The following is a 20335-nucleotide window of genomic DNA, read 5'->3' as shown; positions in this document are numbered from 1 at the left end:
AGGAGCGACATGCGGCGTTAGGCGTTCGCAATATACGTAACAAAAGTTTGTTCGCCAAGTTTGAAAGATTTCGTGAGGATAATTGGGTATACTTTTACTTTTTTTTTTAAAAGGCATTTATGATAATAAAACGGAAATTTTCATAATGGTAGTACTTACTACGTAATATGTAAATATAAGTAGTATTTTTTTGTTATTATTTCGAAGTAATTATGTATTAGCAATAATGCTGTCTTTTATTTACCCGACTTTTTTCACTTTCTTATTTATACTCAGTTGTCGGTTTTTGGTTGTTGGTTGTTGGTTGTTGATAGTGACTTTTATAATTTTTATAATTTAAGCTTGTCTCGCGTTCTGAGTTTTAAAATTTTAATGCACCCTATTTTATTACATAACAAACATTTAATAATGATAAACACGTGTAATGTACCGAACTGCAAGGAAATTATTTCGTTTCCAAAGACACATCAAACTGAAAATAGAATATTTTCCGACAAGATTCTAGTTCAAAAACAAAAGCAAACCCAAAAGTGTGTTCATTTCAATCGTATTAAGTACTACTTTAATGTAAGATCTGCATTATTTAATAACTAAACATTTTGTTAAAATGTTCAACGGTAATATGATTTATGTTACGAATGATTTTTACCTAATATATTTATCATATATTAATTTTATTGCATTTTCGATATGCGAGGGTTCATTCATCTTTCCAATGAGTTCCGACTGGTATAAAGTCTCAGAGACTGAGATAGAAATGATTTCATAGGAACCAAAACGACCAAGTGGACCCACGTGGGGTGCAACGCCAACATCTACCAACGGCCTAACGTCTGAGATTTTTTATTTTTAAATTTATTTATTGAAATCTACAGCCATATACACAATAATACGGTTACAATATAATAGATACTTAAAACAATATTAAAAACGATTTCAAACTCACAATTGACAATATACATAATGTGTCATAATAAAGAATAGAATTTGGAAAACAAAAATTTAAATGTTTGTAAATATTTATTAACCATTGTAAATTTATAAAAAAATAAAAAAATATATTGCATTTACCCATCATTACTCACCCAAGACGACAATGCCTGCATGCTGTCGCTGATTTCCCTTTTGAATTTATTCTTATTCAAGTTGAATATATCATTCGCATTGGTTCCAATAATGTTATTATTTATTTATTATATACATACGGCCTAAGCCAATTACAACAGTTACACGAAGAAACATAAATGCAAAAAACTGAACAAAAAGAACATAAAACTATTTAGCAAAGACAAACAAGGGCAAAACAATAATAGTATAGGTACAATATATTTAAAAAAACGAAAGACCAAAAGCTTTGAGCTAAACCATGCCAACTTCATCCCACACTGTTTAGTCGCGAAGAGATCTACGAAAAGCCGGAAGATCTATCCCAAAGAATTCCAAGTCGTGTGATGAATTGACTAATCTACACATTCTGGACATTGGGGCATAAAAACCAAAGTTGCTCTTAGAAGATTTTATAAATAGCAGAATTTGACTTCTGGTGACACGCTTGGGAACATGAAAAGAAATTGATTGCAACAGAGATGGGACATCACTTAAAGTATTAAGTATTTTGAAAATGCATATAAGGTCCATCTCAGTTCTACGTCTCTCCAATGAAGACAGATTAAGAGAGTGCTCTATTTCAAAATAAGAATAATTATCCTTTTGTAATCCGAGCAACCATGCCACTTTTCTTAGAAAACGGTGTTGGACAGACTCGATATGGTCAATATGAGTCCTGTAGAATGGAGACCAAATAGGAGAAGCGTATTCTAGATGGGGTCGAATTAGTGAGCAATAAAAAGTTTTGATGGTATTAATATTTTTGAAGTCCGCCGTCACTCTATTGATAAAACCGAGAAGTTTGAGAGATTTGTTTATAATATTATCAATGTGTTCACGATAGGAGAGTTTACTATCTAAAGTAATGCCAAGATCCTAACATGATCCTAACAGTAATCATACTAACAAGTTGCGAATTCTATTTAAGTTTTTCAAATGTGGTATTTACAGATTTTATTTACGAAATGTTCACGCGAAAATTAAGTCTATCTTTATTCTTCGTTTTCCATTTTTTGGCATATAAAGAATGAAGAGTACGTAAGAAATTGACATACGTAGGACGTTAGTGGATTTTTTTACTTTCTTCGTTTTGAAATGGTATATTTAACGCTTCTAGAGAGGAATCGCAGACTTTGAATGACAGACTACAGCCTCAATGATCTTTTTGAGAAATAAAACATTTTTCAATGCAAGGTAGGCACATAACAAAATTTTTTAATTCATTCCACTTTTTTCGTGATATGTTTTACATCACTAAAGTCTACTTTCAGGCAAAAGTCACTAACCCAAAAAAAACATTTTGAGAAATCGGAATTTGAAAGTTTACAGACTAAGGAAAAGTTAGGTTTTTATGATTTACAGGTTTTATGTATTCAACATAATTCGTTAATGTCTTTTAAAAAATTCAATTGGTAAATTTTTCCTTCAAAATATCTAGAAGGTTTTTAACGAGGAGTGAGAAGTGACTTTTGACTGCATATAATGTGGACAATATTAGCTATAAGAGTAGTGAAAGGGAAGAAATACACGGTTTTTCAGGGCCAGACTGCGAAACTTCAGAGGAACATTCATCATGGTATGTTTTAAAAAAATTCCTAATACTTTTTTTTAAAAAACGCATTTAAAAAATAATTGTAATCTCAAAATGTGGTAAATTCTTAATTTCTCGGACAAGCAGTCCCTCCAAAAACTCCTACCCGAGGAGAGGTAGGGGTTAGCGGAAGGTATGCTAGTCCGATAAATTAAAGATTTACTGTATTTAGAGACCATAAAAAAAAAAAAACTTTTTGGAAAAATTTTATACGGATTTTTTTAAAGCTTACCATGAGGAATTTTCCTCTGAAGTTTCGCGGTCTGGCCCTGAAAAACTGTGTATTAAGAATATCATATTAATGATGTGGTTAAAAATTATTTTTTATTTAAAGAAATATTTTTTATGTGTTTATTTAATGTTTCAAAATATAAAGTCCCATTGTAAAAAACAAATAATTCGGATTTTCGCACGTTTTTTTAACTAAGTATCATTGGTGACGTTTAAATCTTGAAGAACATAATTTTACGTTTCGAATGACATACTCAACTAAAAATTGTCTTATTTATGTTTTTTTTATACTTTTGCCTAAAATTCGATTATATTAAATACCTATAAACCAGAAATAACAGAATTAACGTAGGTATCTACAAAAACACAGAAAACCGGCAGGGTAGGATACGATACTCGAGACAGGTTTACTTATATGGGTATTCTATCCAATATTAGGCAACTTAGGTTAGGTTAGACGGCTACTTGAGTTTTAAGCTCATTGAATTGCGTGCAATTTGTTCGTCAGAACTATGCGGTGAATGGGGCCAATTTGATGTAAGCAGATATTAGTGATTGATCCCTTTATGGTAGTGCAAGGGTGCGGAACATGGATAAACTCCGATGGCAGACCTTCGATAACAGTTGTATTGATTACAAAGGAATAAACGCTTCGCAGAATGGACGGGGATTGCAACAAATCCAAAGTGACGTGAGACGTTTAGGATTTCTGATGAGCTCGAATCTCATATTTTGTGTACTCATAAGGATCTAACTCCGCAATGAAGATTGATGCTACCAAAGTTTGGTAAATATATATTCTTGAACACAATAACATTAAAAACTTCCATAATGGAAGTTGTATAATTAAAATATAAAGAAATTACAACACAGATGGAGAATATTTTATAATAGAAAACACGTCAGTCTAGGTATTTACAAGGCTTTAGACCTGTCATTGGCTGGTTTATTTGGCCAGTTTACACACTGTTTAACATTCACCAGTCTGTCTATGTTTAGCAATCCATATTTCTTCAATTCTTTCACCTACTGATTTTAGTGAAATTAAATGTAGTCAATGACAGATCGTAAGTCCTAAAAATGACTAGATTTCCGTATTTTCTTCTCTAAAATGTTCTACATCTCAATTGCAATTTGTTAATCTTAACAACTACCTCGGGGGTGAAATCCAGTATTTTGTCTACAAAAATTTGGATGACTCAAATGATTGTAATAAGAAATAAGCTAAAAAGAGTTAAAAGTTACATTAAAAACGGGTTGCACGAAAAAGGTAAGATAAAACCACCAATTGGCAAAACCATTTAACAAAGAGGAAAGATTTTTTTAAATTTGAATTTTTTAAACTTAACAGAGACGGAGAACATTTTTGACAAGACAATTTGAATGTCTAGGCATTTACTGAGCGTGAAACCTGTCATTGCTGGTTTAAATGATCACTTTATACACTGTGTAACATTCACCATTTTGCTATTTGAACTTCCATGTTCATTCGATTCATTCATCTGTTGGTTTTTGTGAAGTAAGAACTGAAACCTTTATTGATGCGGGTGAGATTCACCTGACGCTCACTAGGCAACGCCTGAAAACATTTTTCAATTTTTTTTGTACTCCTTGGACCTTTAAAATTGATATGACTGGACTCTGCGGTTGACATCTTTGAGCAATTGGTTATAAGAACGGTATAAAAACATTTTCAGACGTTGTCTAGTATGTGAAATAATTCAGTCGGGTTAATCTGTCCCACATCAATAAAGGTTTCAGGTTTTTAACTTCACAAAATCAACAAATGGGAGAGTTGAAGAAATATGGATGTGTAAATATAGGCGAATTTGTGAATGTTATAACAGTGTGTGAAGTGACTTAAACCAGCCAATGACTGGTCATAAGCTCAGTAAATGACTAGACTTCCATATTTTTTTTACGTAACTCAAGAAATTAAAAAAAAGGTCTTAAATGTTCTTCGTGAAAATTATACGTTACGGTTTGGTGAAATAGTCGGTATCTACAATAATACTCGTAATAAAAAAAAAAAACTAAAGATATTTTTTATCTAAGTACGAGGTTTTTAACAAAAATGCGTAGTTCAATAGTATTGTTACAAATTAAACTTACGTTGCTGGATCTCATCTTTAGGCGCAACATAACTTCTCGAAGGTTCGAGAAACTTCTGGGGAGAATGGCAGTACGTGTTGTGATGGGCAGCTAAGATGTCTTCTTCCTTCAACTTTTGGACTCTTTCTGAAAATATAAAAAGAGTAACCTTATAAAAAAAAAAATATTCGTATCAGTAGATTAAATCAATTTTTCGTTCTGAGGGTGTGTGCCATGTGCCAGACACGTAGAAATAATGGGCGACGAAAGGACACCAAAAGTTCTAACCGAGTGGGCATTTTCTTGAATTGCCCAGAGGCAAACCGAGGAAGATATTTATGGATATACTGTGTGGAATAGAAACGCTTCAACAGAGATTACAATTTATCATTTCACAAACCATTAATCCTATTAAATAAATCAAGTTTTTCTACTGACATTTTTAAATGTAAAACTGCATTATAATTATAAAACTAAAAATACGTATTTAGTTAAGGTGATTCTAAACGAAAATATGGAACTAATTATTCATAGATAGCGCTTTTATAATTTTTTATGGAAAAATGCAATTTTTACGTTTATTTTCAATAGAAATTTTACAAAACTCGGTTTGCAGAAACTTTACACTATATTGATTGTAACAAATACCATAACAATATAATTTAGGTCCTTTTCACAAAATAGTGTACAAAACAAAAAATAAGATAAATCGGTTTCTACAAACATTGATGTTCAATACATTTGCTTTCTATCCTAGTGATAAAATTAACTGAACTTGTCATTTCTTCCACACAAAGCAGACTAAGCCAATAAAATACTGGAAAAATTCATTTTCTACCAAAAAATGGACCAGAATAAAAACAATTTACCAATTTAACCCATAATCACTAGAACAAAACAGATTTCATTGAATATTTCCATATCTATTTTTTAATCTCTATTATCTATTTTTTAATCTCTACAAAAATTAAAATTCTACATAATTGCTGTATTTGATATAAAAAAAAAACAAGACCTCAGAACATTTACAAATATCTAGTGTGGGTAGATAGTGTCTAATATGTTTTCATACAAATGAATTATTTTTATAAATTGTATTTATTCAAATGAAGAAACATATTACAAAAAGAATAATAACGTATCCTTAACTCTATGAGGCTAAGAGCCCTATTTAAGATACCGTTGTTGCTGTTTTGCGAATAAATCATATTGTATACTTTTATTATTTACTATAATAAACGCCGATTTCCAGCACCGAACTGAAAATAATTATCATAATAAGTGGAGTGATACGGAATGGCCCTACACAAGTATGCTTTCTTTATTTTGGCATTGTATTTAATAAAACACACAAGACTTTAATTTACTGAATCGGGTTGTAGTCCCGTGGCTAGTGCTGCGGATTCACGAATCAGAGGTCCGAGGTTCGAACCACACTCTACCCTAACTTGAATTTCATTTTCTAATAGTGAAATATTAACAAGTCATTGAAAATGGCAACCAAAATTGAAATATTTGTGTAGATTATAAGAACGCTAATTTTTATTTACTTTGAAAAAAAATTGGTTTATACGTAAGCATTGTATTTTTTGATGCAATGGCTGTTATTTTTTATAAAAATAAATGATATGAAACAATAAGTTTCGCCATTTATAAATGTGTCGTTAGTTAAAATTATGGTAGATGGGGATAGTCCAATTTAGTATGTCGAATAGATTGAATGAAATTTTAAAAGACTTTGCTGAAAATTCCTCCGCAAACGGTGTTATAACGTCGTGTTACATTAAGCAAAGACGAACGATTTAAAATACAGGTATTTAAAAACAAAAATGAAATAATAAATAATTTAGGCCTGTTATAGCAAAATACGACAAAAGGAAAGATAGACATATCAAGTCTTGTATTGTATGTAGACTTATGTGACATCAGCTACACAAGGGTAGAATAACATTTTTCAAAGGTTGTGCGGTGTATTTACTCTACGTAGGCACAGGCAGGCTCTGTATTGTGCTAATAATATATATATGTTCATTTTCCAACGTGTCCAGGACAGAAGACGAGGGCGCGGGCGGTATAAAACGAAAGGAGGTATACATTACACAGAGACCGCCGTCCCTTGCAAAACAATGCCGCGTAATCGATACAGAGCCGTGTGGACGAGAGTCGAGTGGAGCCGCCACACCGAGGAGGGTGTCTTTATTTCCTGTGCTCCTGATCAGATATTGCCAATTTATTTCCATTGTGGGCTTTAGGCACATCTAATCCGCGGGGTTTACGGTTCGATTTCCGACAAAATACATAATTGTGACGACCGAGAAAGACGTGGCATGATCAGATATACCAAATGTTTAAGTCTGGTCATGTCAAAAGCACACAATCGAAGGGCATGTATGAATGTGGAAGAAGCTAGGAATCTTTCGCAGGAAAGACGCGTGTGGCGGTCCATCCCCTACCTACCCCTTCCGGAAAATAGTGTGATGGTAGCAGAACATGATTATCATCATTAATTCCCTGTCCGCACCAAGCCATGCGTAGGGAACCGCATTGGTTCTACAATTGCTAAGTACCAGGATCATTTTTGTTACTTGAAAGGTAAGGTGATTCGTTTTACGTTTCAGTTGCCGGTCCAGGGGCAGTGACATATTGCAGCGTAGGACCACCTTTTAAAACAAATATTTCACGTCTATCATGCTAGGAATCGAATCCGGGACCTCAAGTATGGTAGGCGAACGCGCGAACCACTATAAAACGAGGCGGACTTATCTACACTCGATGTCCTTATTCAGGGTTTTTGCCAGAGAGCAGCTATCGAGTCGAAAACAGTCGTCAAGGGTTCTGGTTCCATTTTACACACCAAACAGTATTCTTCATTTGATTCGATCAAATTTTGGCAATTTATTTGAATTGTGGGCTCCGGGCACATTTAATCTGCTAGGTTTTAGGTTCGATTTCTGATAAAATAAATGATTATGATAATTATTTTCCTATTCGCACGTAATTGTGCATAGGGCACCGCAGTTGTACTCTAATTGCACCGTACCTGGATACGTTTTGTTACGTGGAAGGTAAGGTGATCAGTCTCACTACAGTTTCAGGTGCCAGCCCAGGGACAGTCATTTTATTTTAGTAAAGTCTGATGGATGCAGAGTTCTATACTTCTTCACGCACTGCAAAAATTTTGACAAACTCAAAATATTTTTGATAAATCCACCTGGTCTATCAAGATATATAGAAATGGAAAAAAAAACATTTTCAGGCGTTGCCTAGTATGTGGGTGAAATAATTCAATTAGATAAATCTCACCCGTATAAATAAAGGTTTCAGCTATTCAACTTCAGAAACATCAACAGATGAAAGAGTTGAAGGAATGTAAATGTTTAAATATGGGCAGAATGGTAAATGTTACACAAAATGATGATGTGTAAAGTGGTCACTTATACCAGCCTGTGACAGGTCATATGTCCTGTAAATGCCTAGACTTCTATATTAACTTCTCTAAAATGTTCTTCATCTCTGTTGTAATATGTTAAACATACACTTTTTCTGAAATAAATAAAATCGCAACAGATTGTTTGCAAAATGGAGGCAGAAAACGAGGAAAACCGAGAATCGTAAAGCGTGACCGAATCCAACAAATATTTGAAGATGGAAATGTCAGAAGTCGGAATAATCGGGTCCGTGCATGAAAAAAAATGTAAGATGTGAATGCAAATAAATCAAATTATGTGTGCTAAAAAGAGTGGCGTTACTCTCTGCGAGTGATACTAACTGCCTACCCCTGCGGGGAAACGGCGTATCTGTTTATTTGTTTGTTTATTCACGTCAATCGTCAAAAGAGAGAATCCAACATCTCGGCAGATGGTTCCTTCGATATGTTTCCGACAAACGGAACAGGAGCAATCACTCAATACGCAAATATCTTAATAAGTCGGCAAATTTAATACGGGAGATTTGAAGGACAAAGGAGCCGCCGGCCGCGGTCCTTGTTAGGACTAAACTTATGCAGAGTGGAGAACAGATAGTGTATCGCATCTTGAACTAAATAATTAATTGTCGAAGTATCTTCCATCTCGGATGGAGTTGAAATACCCGAGTTGCTATTTCCAGGTGCAGTAACAATAAGAGAACGGTGCTTTGAAATCAGCAAAGATATGTCAGTAGCGATCTTTTAAGACTTGTATTTGCATGCGGCTCGACTGCGAAATCATCTCCCATCCAGCATCCAAAATGTTACTACAGAATATCTGTTTAAATCACGTCTGAAGAAACATCTCGTTTCTCTTTCTTAATTTATCCTCCTTTCCTGTTTCCTCTTTTTTATTTTCCCATTGAGTAATAGTATTGATTTAAGGTAATTTATATACAAATACAGATATATCTATATTTTAATGTCATTAGCTTTTAATTTTATTTTCTATTGAATTTGTTTTGTAACTTGAATTATATAAAAAACTATTATTTTGTTGGTTGGTCGGAAGAAATTGCCGTTTGGCAATAAGCCTGTGGCAACACTATAGACGTCACACGCGACGTCGCGCGCCAGGTCCGAGCGACGGACACCGAGAGAAGCGTTTTGGCTGTGTTTGGTGACACACGTTGATTTAATTTTAATTTCATAGTTTTTCTTAGCTGCTTTATTTTACGTTTTACAAATTAGATTCCTTGAGTTATTTTTAAGTATTTTCATTCTCTATTATATTAAGTTAAGTTAAGTTTATATATTGTACCTTTTGTATTAATAAAAGATAATAAAACTGAAAGTAATATCTTTTACTTTATCTGTGCATTACACATATAATGTTAGTCTGAAGATTTATCCAAAACGAGCGTGAAGTAAAACACGTTCTCACGAGACGAATTTTACGGAACGATATCAACGCGGATAAATATTTAGCAATTTATGTGGAACCTACTAGGCAGTCGACATAACCCGACGTTTAGTAGGTAACAAACACCACCATAAGCCCGCCAATGTCCAATTTACATTATTTTGTACAAAAGGTTAAATAAATCAAAATCATAATTTTGTTCATCAACATCTTTTTAAAAAATAAATATTTCATGTCAACCAGGTCAGGAATCGAACCCGAGACCTCTTGCATGGTAGGCAAACACGCTAACCACTACGCCACGAGGCCGACAAAAGAAACAGAGAAATGAAAAAAAAATATTTTCACAAATTTTCATTTTTAAGCACATTTGCATATTTGGCGTGATGAACATATAAATACGTAGATATGAAATCAAAAGAACGAATGAATACACATTGACAAATGTGATAATTTAGTATATTATGTATATTTAAATATTATACATATCATCGTCATCATCACACAGCCATTTCTGTACACTGCTGAACATACGCCTCTCCTATATGTCCCTATCTTGCGCTTTCTGCATGCAGTCACCAGCAATTCTCTTCATATCATCTAACCATCGCGCGGGGGGTCTCCCTCTACTTCTTTCGTCTTCACGAGGTCTCCACTTAACTCTCAACTACTGTTTTAGTCCATCGTTGGTCTTTTAATCTGGCAACTTGTCCCGCAAATGACCCTTTAAGCTTAGCCATTCTCAGATGTATATACTCTAAGGTTACTCCCGACTTTTCCTGTATCTCGGTGTTTCTTATCCGATTAGAGAGTTTTACATGTAGCACGGCTCTTTCATGTTTTCACTGTGCTACCTGGAGCTTCCTTATAGTCGATTTGGTGAGTGTAAGTGTTTCTGCTCCATATGTCAATACTGGAGGTACTATGTTACTACGTCACAATAATAATGTAGAATAAAAAATGTATGTTAAAAAAACTGTTTAATACAAACGCTAGTCTAGAAAGGTAACTAAGGAACTTTGAAATTAACAGTGCACATATTATTTCTAATAAAGAAATATAAAGGAAATACAAAGCACTTATGCACATTCATTATTTATTTATTTCGACGGCTTACGCCTTTGACAAAGTATAAAATAATATTTAAAAACAATTAAAATAAAACAAAACCCCTGAACACAGTATAAAAAATAAAACTACATGAAATGAAAAAAAAACAGCCGAAAATAAGGAGGTAATAAAAAAAACATTGAATACGAAATTATAACATAGGTATGCAGTAAATTAACAATAATTGAAGGGTTTAAATAAAAAAAGTGTATCATAGCATAAACAGTAAAACAAATATAACACTTAGTACATTTTTATAATTTAGAAAAGAAGTGATTTAAAAGTAATGATTTTAAATGATAAAAAGATAAATGAAATAAGTCTAAGTTTCCACGTTTGTTTGCTAACATGTGGAACCGTTGAACCGTGGAATAGGTGAGTATTTGGCATAGTTTGAACTATGCAAATTAACAGCAAAAGAAGTATTTTGTCTCGTCCCACGCTGTCTCGCATAAAAATTAACACAATTTAAAGTTCGGGACTGTCAAGAACATTATTTAATAACTTAAAAAGCAGCACAAAATGTACCTATATTTGTCTGTTTTAAATAGTAAACTGCATATTGTATTCCCATTAAAATGTAAAGCATGGCTGGCCCCGTTATATTTTGTTTTGCATGTGTCTGGGTGAATGTTGCTAATAATTTATCGTTGTTCCAAAAATAAGTCAAATATATTTTCGTTTTTTATGCTTTATGGACCAGTTGATTTGATCGAGAATATTTATTTTGAGTTTGTCTAAATGGTTGTAGACAGGGACTGGATTTAACCCTCTAGGGAGTTATGAAGATTGACGTGGGTAATAAGATTGGTTAATACAATTACTGGTCATGCGGCAGATCCTAGCAAAATTCTCGTGCGAGGTTTCCCTGTAATTTGAATGATTTAATACCAAAAACACGTACGTTTTGCTCACAGAAATTACTCTTTTGAGGCCCCAAAAGTGTTCAATGTCCTGGATAAACATATCAAGTTCTCCAAAACGAAAGCCATTTTCAGGAGAAGTGTACAAGTTTGGATTTTGTCTAGGGGAAGAGACCATTGCAGGAAACGTCTGCAAGATATTGCATAGATTTAAATTTTATTAGGCTTGTTGTCCAGATGCTTATTAAAATTTATGTTTAGGAAATGATTTTTATTTTTAGTATTCTTTAATAATATGCAGCTTCCACTTTTCATTATGTTGGATCCCAACTCAACACAGGACTCCAAGCCTCGTAGAGTTAGGGATAAGTTATTATTTTTTTTTGTAATATTATGTATCTTAATATGAATAAACTAATATGACCGGTTTTTATGCATATTTTTCTTCGTGCAAGTGTCGTAATTGGCTTAAGCTGTAAATGTACCAAATAAAAATGGATTCTTTGACTTCTCCCTGTTTATCTTCAATGGGATTTTAGACAGTCGAATAATAAAATTTCAGTTCTTTCAATTACATTGTCTTTCTGTGTGTCTATGTATGCTTTTAAAATCGGGAATTGACTCAATTTCTCATTGGATATGTCGCGTTACCACTAGACTTAAAACCGACTACAGTACCTAGATAGGCGCTATAATAAAAAGAGGTTGTTATCGACGGGAATCAGGCACGTGTAAGCTTTTTAAGCGTGTCACACAAATAGATACAGCATTTTGAAAGCGTCGCATGAGACTCTTATCCCATTAATATCTATAATCAAAATCTAATCGATTCTCGATAACCCGGGTGTAATAGTTTGGAACTATCTGCTATAATAATCGGATTGGCAGAATATATATGTTACAAAATATTTTACTCTCGGCAGCATTCTAACAGAGACTCGTGACTCGTGACCCAGATGTAGAAATTGAAATTGTAGAATCGAGGCAGGAAGAGCTGCTTTTAACATAATATAATATTTCTGCAATGATAACTGAACTTAAAAAATAAGGCGAAGAATTGTAAAGTTTTATGAATGGTCTGTATTGTTGTAAGGTTGTGAGACTTGGACTCTCGAGGTGAACATTATAAACAGGCTGGAAGTTTTTTGAGATGAGGTTACATCGCAGAGTGCCCAAGATATCTTGGTCAGACCCGATTACTGACTCAGAAGTCTTAAGTAGAGTTAGAACAAACGGAGGATGAGAGTTCGTTAAATTTCAATAATGCATGGAGAAAAGTACCATTTGATTTTGAAGGCCCTAATAAGTGGCGTGCGGTCCATATAGGCCCACAAGCAGTGCCTACCCTACTAGAATTTCATTAAAACAATTACAAAAAATAATATAAAATATACAAGTAACTATTTGTAAAATTTGGAAATTGCGTCAGCTAAAATTCAGTTAAGACTGTGTCGTACCGATCGGTGCGCCGGTCGGCCAGGGTCGGCTAAGGCACAAATTACAAATGTTCATACTGCAGCTGCTGTTTACATGAATAAAACGTGTTTGTGTGGGTTTTTTTCAGTTGTAATTACGCTTGTATGGATAACTTTGAAGGCAGTGCTTTTCGTGAACGAACGAATTCGTTACTGACATCAAGCGGTTTTTAAAATGATTATTTTACAAAAGACGGTCAAAGATCAAATGTCATATACATAACCTCAAACACTTCAAATCGATTACTTTCGCATAATCGAGAATGTGGTCCACGTTTATTTTGCTAATAAAAAACTAAAATGGAGTTCTGTAAAATTTGCGATAGTGACAGAAATACGCGTTTTCTCGGTTACCCTTTATGGACAAAAAACTAATGTGACGAGCGAAGAAAACGGTTTGATAAGATTTATTACTCATATTTTTTTTCTACTGCCTACCCTAGTAAAAAAACTCAGTGCACGCGACTGTTGAAGGGCAAGATTGAAGGCCGAGAGGCTAGAAGAAGACATATGTCGACTGGCTTCAGAATTGTGGAGAAGATTTTGAGGATGCTATGTATTCCCGAATTTTCTCCCTGGATCATGCCACTAGAGCCATTATTTTTTTATACACTATAGATATCCACCATGGGTGTGTCGCTTTAGTTTAATTTTATTTTATAGGAGCTAGGACCATTCAAAAACTGTTAAAAGCGCCTATTTTAATCTGCCGTCGTCGGACGCACGGTATACAAACACGATAACTTTTTTTGGAAAAAAGCAAAACGTGACGAATCAGAAAAAATATTTTTGATAATCTTTCTTAAAAAGAAATTAAAATCGTTTCAGTTTTGGGGTGTGGAAAATTGGACCTCGATTTTGACGATTTTAGTGTTGAACCCGTTGGGAAGTATTCGATTGTTCGAGTAACCGGTTATTCGCGGAGGTGCTATTCGGTAGTTTGGCGTGCGTGGTAACTGGTAGGTAACGCGACGAGGGAAGCAGCTCTGGCGGTAGATGGGTGCGAGGGCAATACCCGTTTAACCCTTTGCGCGCGAGTAGCGGAGTAAGCGCGGCGACATCCCCGCCGCCCGCCGAAACATTCCGTTTGACATTTTTATGACATGCCGCTAACCGATGAATCGCTAATGACGACCGATCAAGCGGGACCAACGCCGAAATAATCGGTGGCCGAAAAAAAGTACACAGGTTACAATAAATTCACTCTGTCTGTCGCTTAGCTAAATAAGTAAATAGAAGTTAGGATCGACATTCGAAGCGATGATATGGAACTATAAACAGATAAATAATTAGTGCCAATCTTCTAGCTAACTGAACTATTTCATCAGGTGGGCGATACGTTATTAGTATTTGAAGGAAAAAATATTGATGAAAATATTTTATGGCGTAAACCAACCTTTTAGTATAAAAACGTTCATTAAGTTATATAAATAACTAATACAGAGTTTATTATATGCATAATATTATTTCAATAGACTAAAGGATGAAAAAAATTACCATTTGAAATTACCCCTGTTGGTTTTATTTTATACAGTTTGGTAATATTTTCTTTTACGAAAAATCCACCCGGCTATACGTGATTCTTTTTCTTCTTCTTCACATGTCATGTCGGGTCCCCCCGACATTGACGATCAGTTGGGAGAAAGCTTCCCTATCCTGAGCAGTGCGAAACAGCTCCTTCACAGTTTTGATTCTGGTCCATGCTCGGTTGTTTCGAAGCCAGGAAAGCTGTTTTCTTCCGACCCCTCTACGTCCCTCGATCTTCCCCTTCATGACAAGCTGAAGTATTGCATATTTATCACCTCTCAACACATGGCCAAAATATGAAATTTGACGGAGCTTAACAGTGGTGAATAGTTCTCTATTAGTATTGGCTCTACGTAATACTTCATTCATGGTTATCATATCGGTCTAAGATATTCTTCACATTCTACGGTGGATCCACATTTCAAATGCTTCAAGGCGGTTTATAATATTAACTTTAAGAGTCCACGCCTCTACACCGTACATTAAGACCGACCATATATAATATTTGACCATTCGTTGTCTCAACTTAAGGTTTATATTATCGTCACGTGATTACGAAACCATAACTTATGAATGCTTTCTAAGAATACTAGTTTATTTACATTACTTAGCGTTGTTTTATACTTGACAGTCACGAAACGTAATTAGTTTTATATTGTATAGTTGTCGTCAGATAAGGATGCCTACGCTAAGTCATATTTTACACCATAATTGCCATACAAGCGTTGGCATTTTTATCTGGCAGCTCATATACCTATAGGTATATAATATTGCATATAATTTAGATTAAACAATACAATTACGCAAAAGACATTTGAAAAGTCGAAGTAAATAATTTGAAATAAATAAAATGAAAATATTTACAAAACTAAAAGTATTAACTATTAAAATCATAAACTGAGGTTCACAACTGATTTTAGTTATAATAATTAAAACGTTGCGCGCTGATTAAATATATATTATTTGTTTACCTCGTGGTCTAAAATTTAGCGCGTTTGCCTGCCATGCAAAAGGCCTCGGGTTCAACATGGTTATGGTTGAAATAAAACATTTGTTATATAACTTCAAATTACTAAATAAATATAACAGTGTAAGTCACCCTCCAAGCACAAGAGCTAGTTTTTTTTTTGGAAAGTAACAGCTATAACTACTACTTTTACAGCTATAGTTACTACTTATTATTTAAAAACGTTTTAGAATGAAGTTTTTTTTTTAACTTTTAAAAATACAATATTTTGAAAATTCGGCCACTCGAAGACAGTTTTTTTTAAAGTCGACATAAGGAACACGTAAAATGTCCGGAAAACGTGTGAAAGTTTCGACCCATCGAATACATAACATCGATGGCATCTACTGCTATCGCCTTGATTATAATCAGGAATATATTCCAAAGGATTCGTGACAGCCCGTCTACAGCGTCAAAAGATTTATGAAGCGGCGTCTCAGTTATGGTTCACATTTATTTCTCTTCATAGTTATTTTTCTAAATCTCCTTTCGTTACCCTTCAGCAGTCATTATTTTTTCTACTATCGTGGCCTTATCTTTTGGGCGCCATCGATTTGTATTCACGAATATTTTTTTACATTTCTCCACAGCATTTGCAACACGCAGGTTTAATTTAGTAATTTTAGATATGGGTATAAAAAAATATTAGAATATTTCCATTTTACAAACTTGCCTTTAGACCTAACAACGAAAGAAGAAATGAAAAACGATTAATTCGAGTACTAATTTATAAAAAAAACGATTAAGTAGGCAACGATTTTATTAATACATTTCAGTGAACATAAAACTATTTAAAATAATAAAATATTTTAGAAATTCCCTTCGAGTGTTGCCTGCATATTAACTCTGGTCATTCCCGCTTGATAAAGCTTTTTAGAGCTACTGGCCGAATTCTAAGAAAACGTTTATGTCAAATCGTTTTTGTCAGACTCGAGCAAATACACTTATTTTTCACAGCTCCAAAACTGTTCAATGCATTTCAAAGGACAATAATGATAGTGATTAATTATATGAATTTGTTTCATTTTTTTTTTTGTTGAAATTATGGATAAAAAACAGATTTAAATAGCTTCGATTTTTAATAAATAGGATAAACTTTTTTATAATTTTCTCATTTTTAGCGACGAAAAAATTGTGTTCTAGCACACATTTTTTAACGTTTTTAAATCTATCGTATTTTTACAGTAGCCTTTATTTCAATTTAAAATAAAATGTATACCCATCAATATTTTTTGGATTAATGTAATCGTTTTCTTTTGTATTTGTAACTTATGTATACGTATTGTAAAATGCAAAGAAATAAATAAAATATTTCTGTCATCGAAATAAGTTGCAATTAGTCTTAATTGTAATAATGTATTTAATGGGCACAGTAGAATTATGAAATATAGTAATTATTTTTTTAACACATTTACTACGACACCGACGCGGCACTATACTCGTATGTCCCATTTATATATCATCATCCTAACTTGTAAAACTCTTCAATCCACAAATGATCAAAAATGATATTTTTTCTATTAGGACTTCAAATAGTCTATAAATGTATGTGTAAAATGTATATTAGAATTTTAAATAATCTATATCTGTATGTGTAAAATTTGTATATTCGTACAGTGTTGCATTATTTACACCCAAAAAAAACATAGATTAAAAAATTTCCTACAATTCGCTACTAAAGTAAAAACGGTTTTCCTTTGAACAAAAGTAAGTTTGGGACTTAAAGTTTTACAAGCTAGGCCGACGATATAACCCCTTTCTGGCCTTCAATACTCCCTGAGCTCCTTTCATTACACACTGGTTATGAAAGGACGAAATTGAGATATTTTTAAAAAGTTAAAAATACATATGAGGGTGTATTAAAAGCAAACTTGGAAATCTCCACCAAAAACGGAAAATTTGTTATTGATGCCAAAATAAACAATACATATTAACCTACCTACCTAAATAATAGCGTAATGCAAAACCAACTCTAAATCTTGCAAAAGCAGATATCAAGTATATTACTTGACACCGCAAACTTAGCATTCTCCATTGAGTTTGTGGAGCATAATTAGAAATCTGACGATTCTTTTTTCAAAGTTTTTCGCAAATATTTCTAAGTTTGCTTCCAATATGATCTAAAAATTTTAAAACACAAAAATTTTATGTTACTTAATCAAAATGAGGAAAATATTTAATGACGAATTAATTTTATTCAATGAAAAAATCGGCCTTTTCCATGCCACTTCTCCTTTTCGACACACTTGAACGTTTTATATATATTTTTAATATGTTACGCACGCATGAGCCAAAATTATTAAAGATTTGAACGGACTGGACTTTACAAAAATGCAAACCTGTTTTAATGCGGCTTTTAGTGTGTATATTAATTTGGTTAAATTTCAGTCACATCAATAAAGTATCAGCTCTTTTACATCACGAAAATCAATAAATTTAACAAATATAGGTATTCAGACATGCAGGATGGTGATTGTTGTAACATAATCAATAGCCAATATCCGTCACTCTGTTTTGAAATTTGTCGGAAATGGCCATTATTAGGGGATGAATTGAGAAAACGAAGATGAAAGAGAATGAAATGCATACCGCGTAGGTAAGTGGCGCAATATTGCACGGTGATGGATGTTATGTACTGAATATTATACTCGACGTCAAACATTATTTGTAAAAATTGAAAGATTCTTTTATTCACCGAAATGTAAAACTAATTATGGTCACAATTTTTACATATTATATATACTCGTATGTCCCGCGATCTTTTCAATAATCAATTAAATATTATCACTGTAAAATCGCTATTAAGAAATGGATAACGGAAGTGGGATGCGCACGGATCGATGAGTGGATCAGGTTAAATAGGTAGAAAACATGTTTTTATTTGTGAGTTTTATGTGTATTTGAAATTATGATTTAATAATGTTTAATAAGGCATGTTTCAAACTTATATAAAATGTCTCCCTCGGCACGGGACACCCCCAGTGAGGAAACATTAGCTTTGATGTATAAAAAGTAACAAATAAGTTGTTAAAAAACAAATAAATTAATCATTTAGATATTAGGGTGATTCTAAACAAGAATATGAAACTAATTATTCATAAATGGCACTTTTATAATTTTTTATTGAAAAATGCAATTTATACGTTTATTTTCAATGGAAATTTTACAAAACTTGGTTTTCGGAAACTTTACACTATATTTATTGTAACAAATACCATAACAATATAATTTTGGTCCTTTTCACAAAACGGTGTACAAAAAAAAAAGATAAGTTACGCCGTGTAAATGCCTAGACTTCTATATTCCTCTTTTATAAAATGTTCATCTCTGTTATAATACATAAATATTAAAAACTCCCCCAGGATTTAAATCCAGTTCTTGCTTACGAACATTTTGATAGAGTCAAAACATTGTTGATAAAACCAGCTGGTTTAAATTTTAAATATTTTCAGGCGTTGACGCAGGTGAAATAATTTGGATAGAATGCCACCCGCATCAAAAAGGTTTTCAGCTCTTTAATTTCACAAAGATCAACACAGATGGAAGAATTGAAGGGGTATAGATGTTCAAACATAGACAGTGACAGGCCACAAGCACCGTAAATGCCCAGACTTCTATAATTCCTTTCTATAAAATGTTCTCCATCTGTATTGTAATATATTAAATATGTATATTTATAATGTTTGCGTTTTTTTAATTTTTTTTATAGATATGTTATTTTTTCTCTTAACACTTCTACTATAATAATTATAAAGTATACTACTAATTATTGTAAAGTGTACAACTTAGTTATTAAGCTTTGACATTAATACCCTTTTTCATTCATGTATGAAAAAGGGTATTCATGTTTGTACAGGACAGAGTAGCTTATTTATATGTACCCACCGCACATCAGTCATTTGTCATATGCTACATCTTTATTTAAAGTTTGTTTTTAATACGGCGTTATTTCAGAAATAGAGCGTCTTATACTGGCTTCCATAAACCATGGAATTAACGAGGCCCAAAGGAAATAATCCAATGCTGCCAAATCAGAAGATCATGGAGGCCAATTAAAAGCACCATTTAAAAAAATAATGTAGATAAAATGGTACGCAGTAGATTCATTGTTTTAAGAACTCTATTATACATTTGACGAACTGAATTCTGATTTTAAAAATAAATTTTCTTAGTTTGCGAGTATTGTTCGAGTTTAAGGTCTATTTTGAAAAAAGACAGAAAAAACAACAGTTGCAGGTACGAAAAATGGATTATTTATTTTAATATATTATAATTTATTTTACCGTTAATAAAAGCGTTTGTTTAAATTTTGAAGTTGAACAACAAACAATTTCAGCAGACCTAAATTCATCGCCAATTTTATGTAGTAAAAAAGCGTGAGAAATATCACAACTAAGTAAGGATAATCGTAATAATATTAAGTAGAATTATCATGAATCCTTTCTTAAAACTACTACTACTACTACCATCACGCCATTTCCCCGTAGGGGTAGGCAGAGAGAATG

At 33.1% G+C, this 20335-nt stretch overlaps 1 protein-coding gene across 2 annotated transcripts in view; it reads right to left on the bottom strand.

Moving 5' to 3' along the window:
* LOC148285815 (Fanconi anemia group J protein homolog) overlaps positions 1-20335 on the bottom strand; it is a 185592-nt gene that overhangs the window by 66669 nt on the left and 98588 nt on the right. For both annotated transcript variants that reach the window (XM_088228454.1, XM_088229199.1), the window contains exon 4: positions 5042-5167. In XM_088228454.1, the coding sequence (XP_088084580.1) occupies positions 5042-5167 (126 nt within the window). The remainder of the gene's footprint in view (positions 1-5041; positions 5168-20335) is intronic.

This window comes from Micrasema longulum, unplaced genomic scaffold (genome assembly GCF_059751315.1).
Source record: "Micrasema longulum isolate JH-2025_06_02 unplaced genomic scaffold, ASM5975131v1 h1tg000002l, whole genome shotgun sequence".
Taxonomy (NCBI): Eukaryota; Metazoa; Arthropoda; class Insecta; order Trichoptera; family Brachycentridae; genus Micrasema; species Micrasema longulum.
The sequence above is the reverse complement of the archived record's forward strand: the minus strand, read 5'-3'. Positions and strand labels throughout refer to the sequence as shown.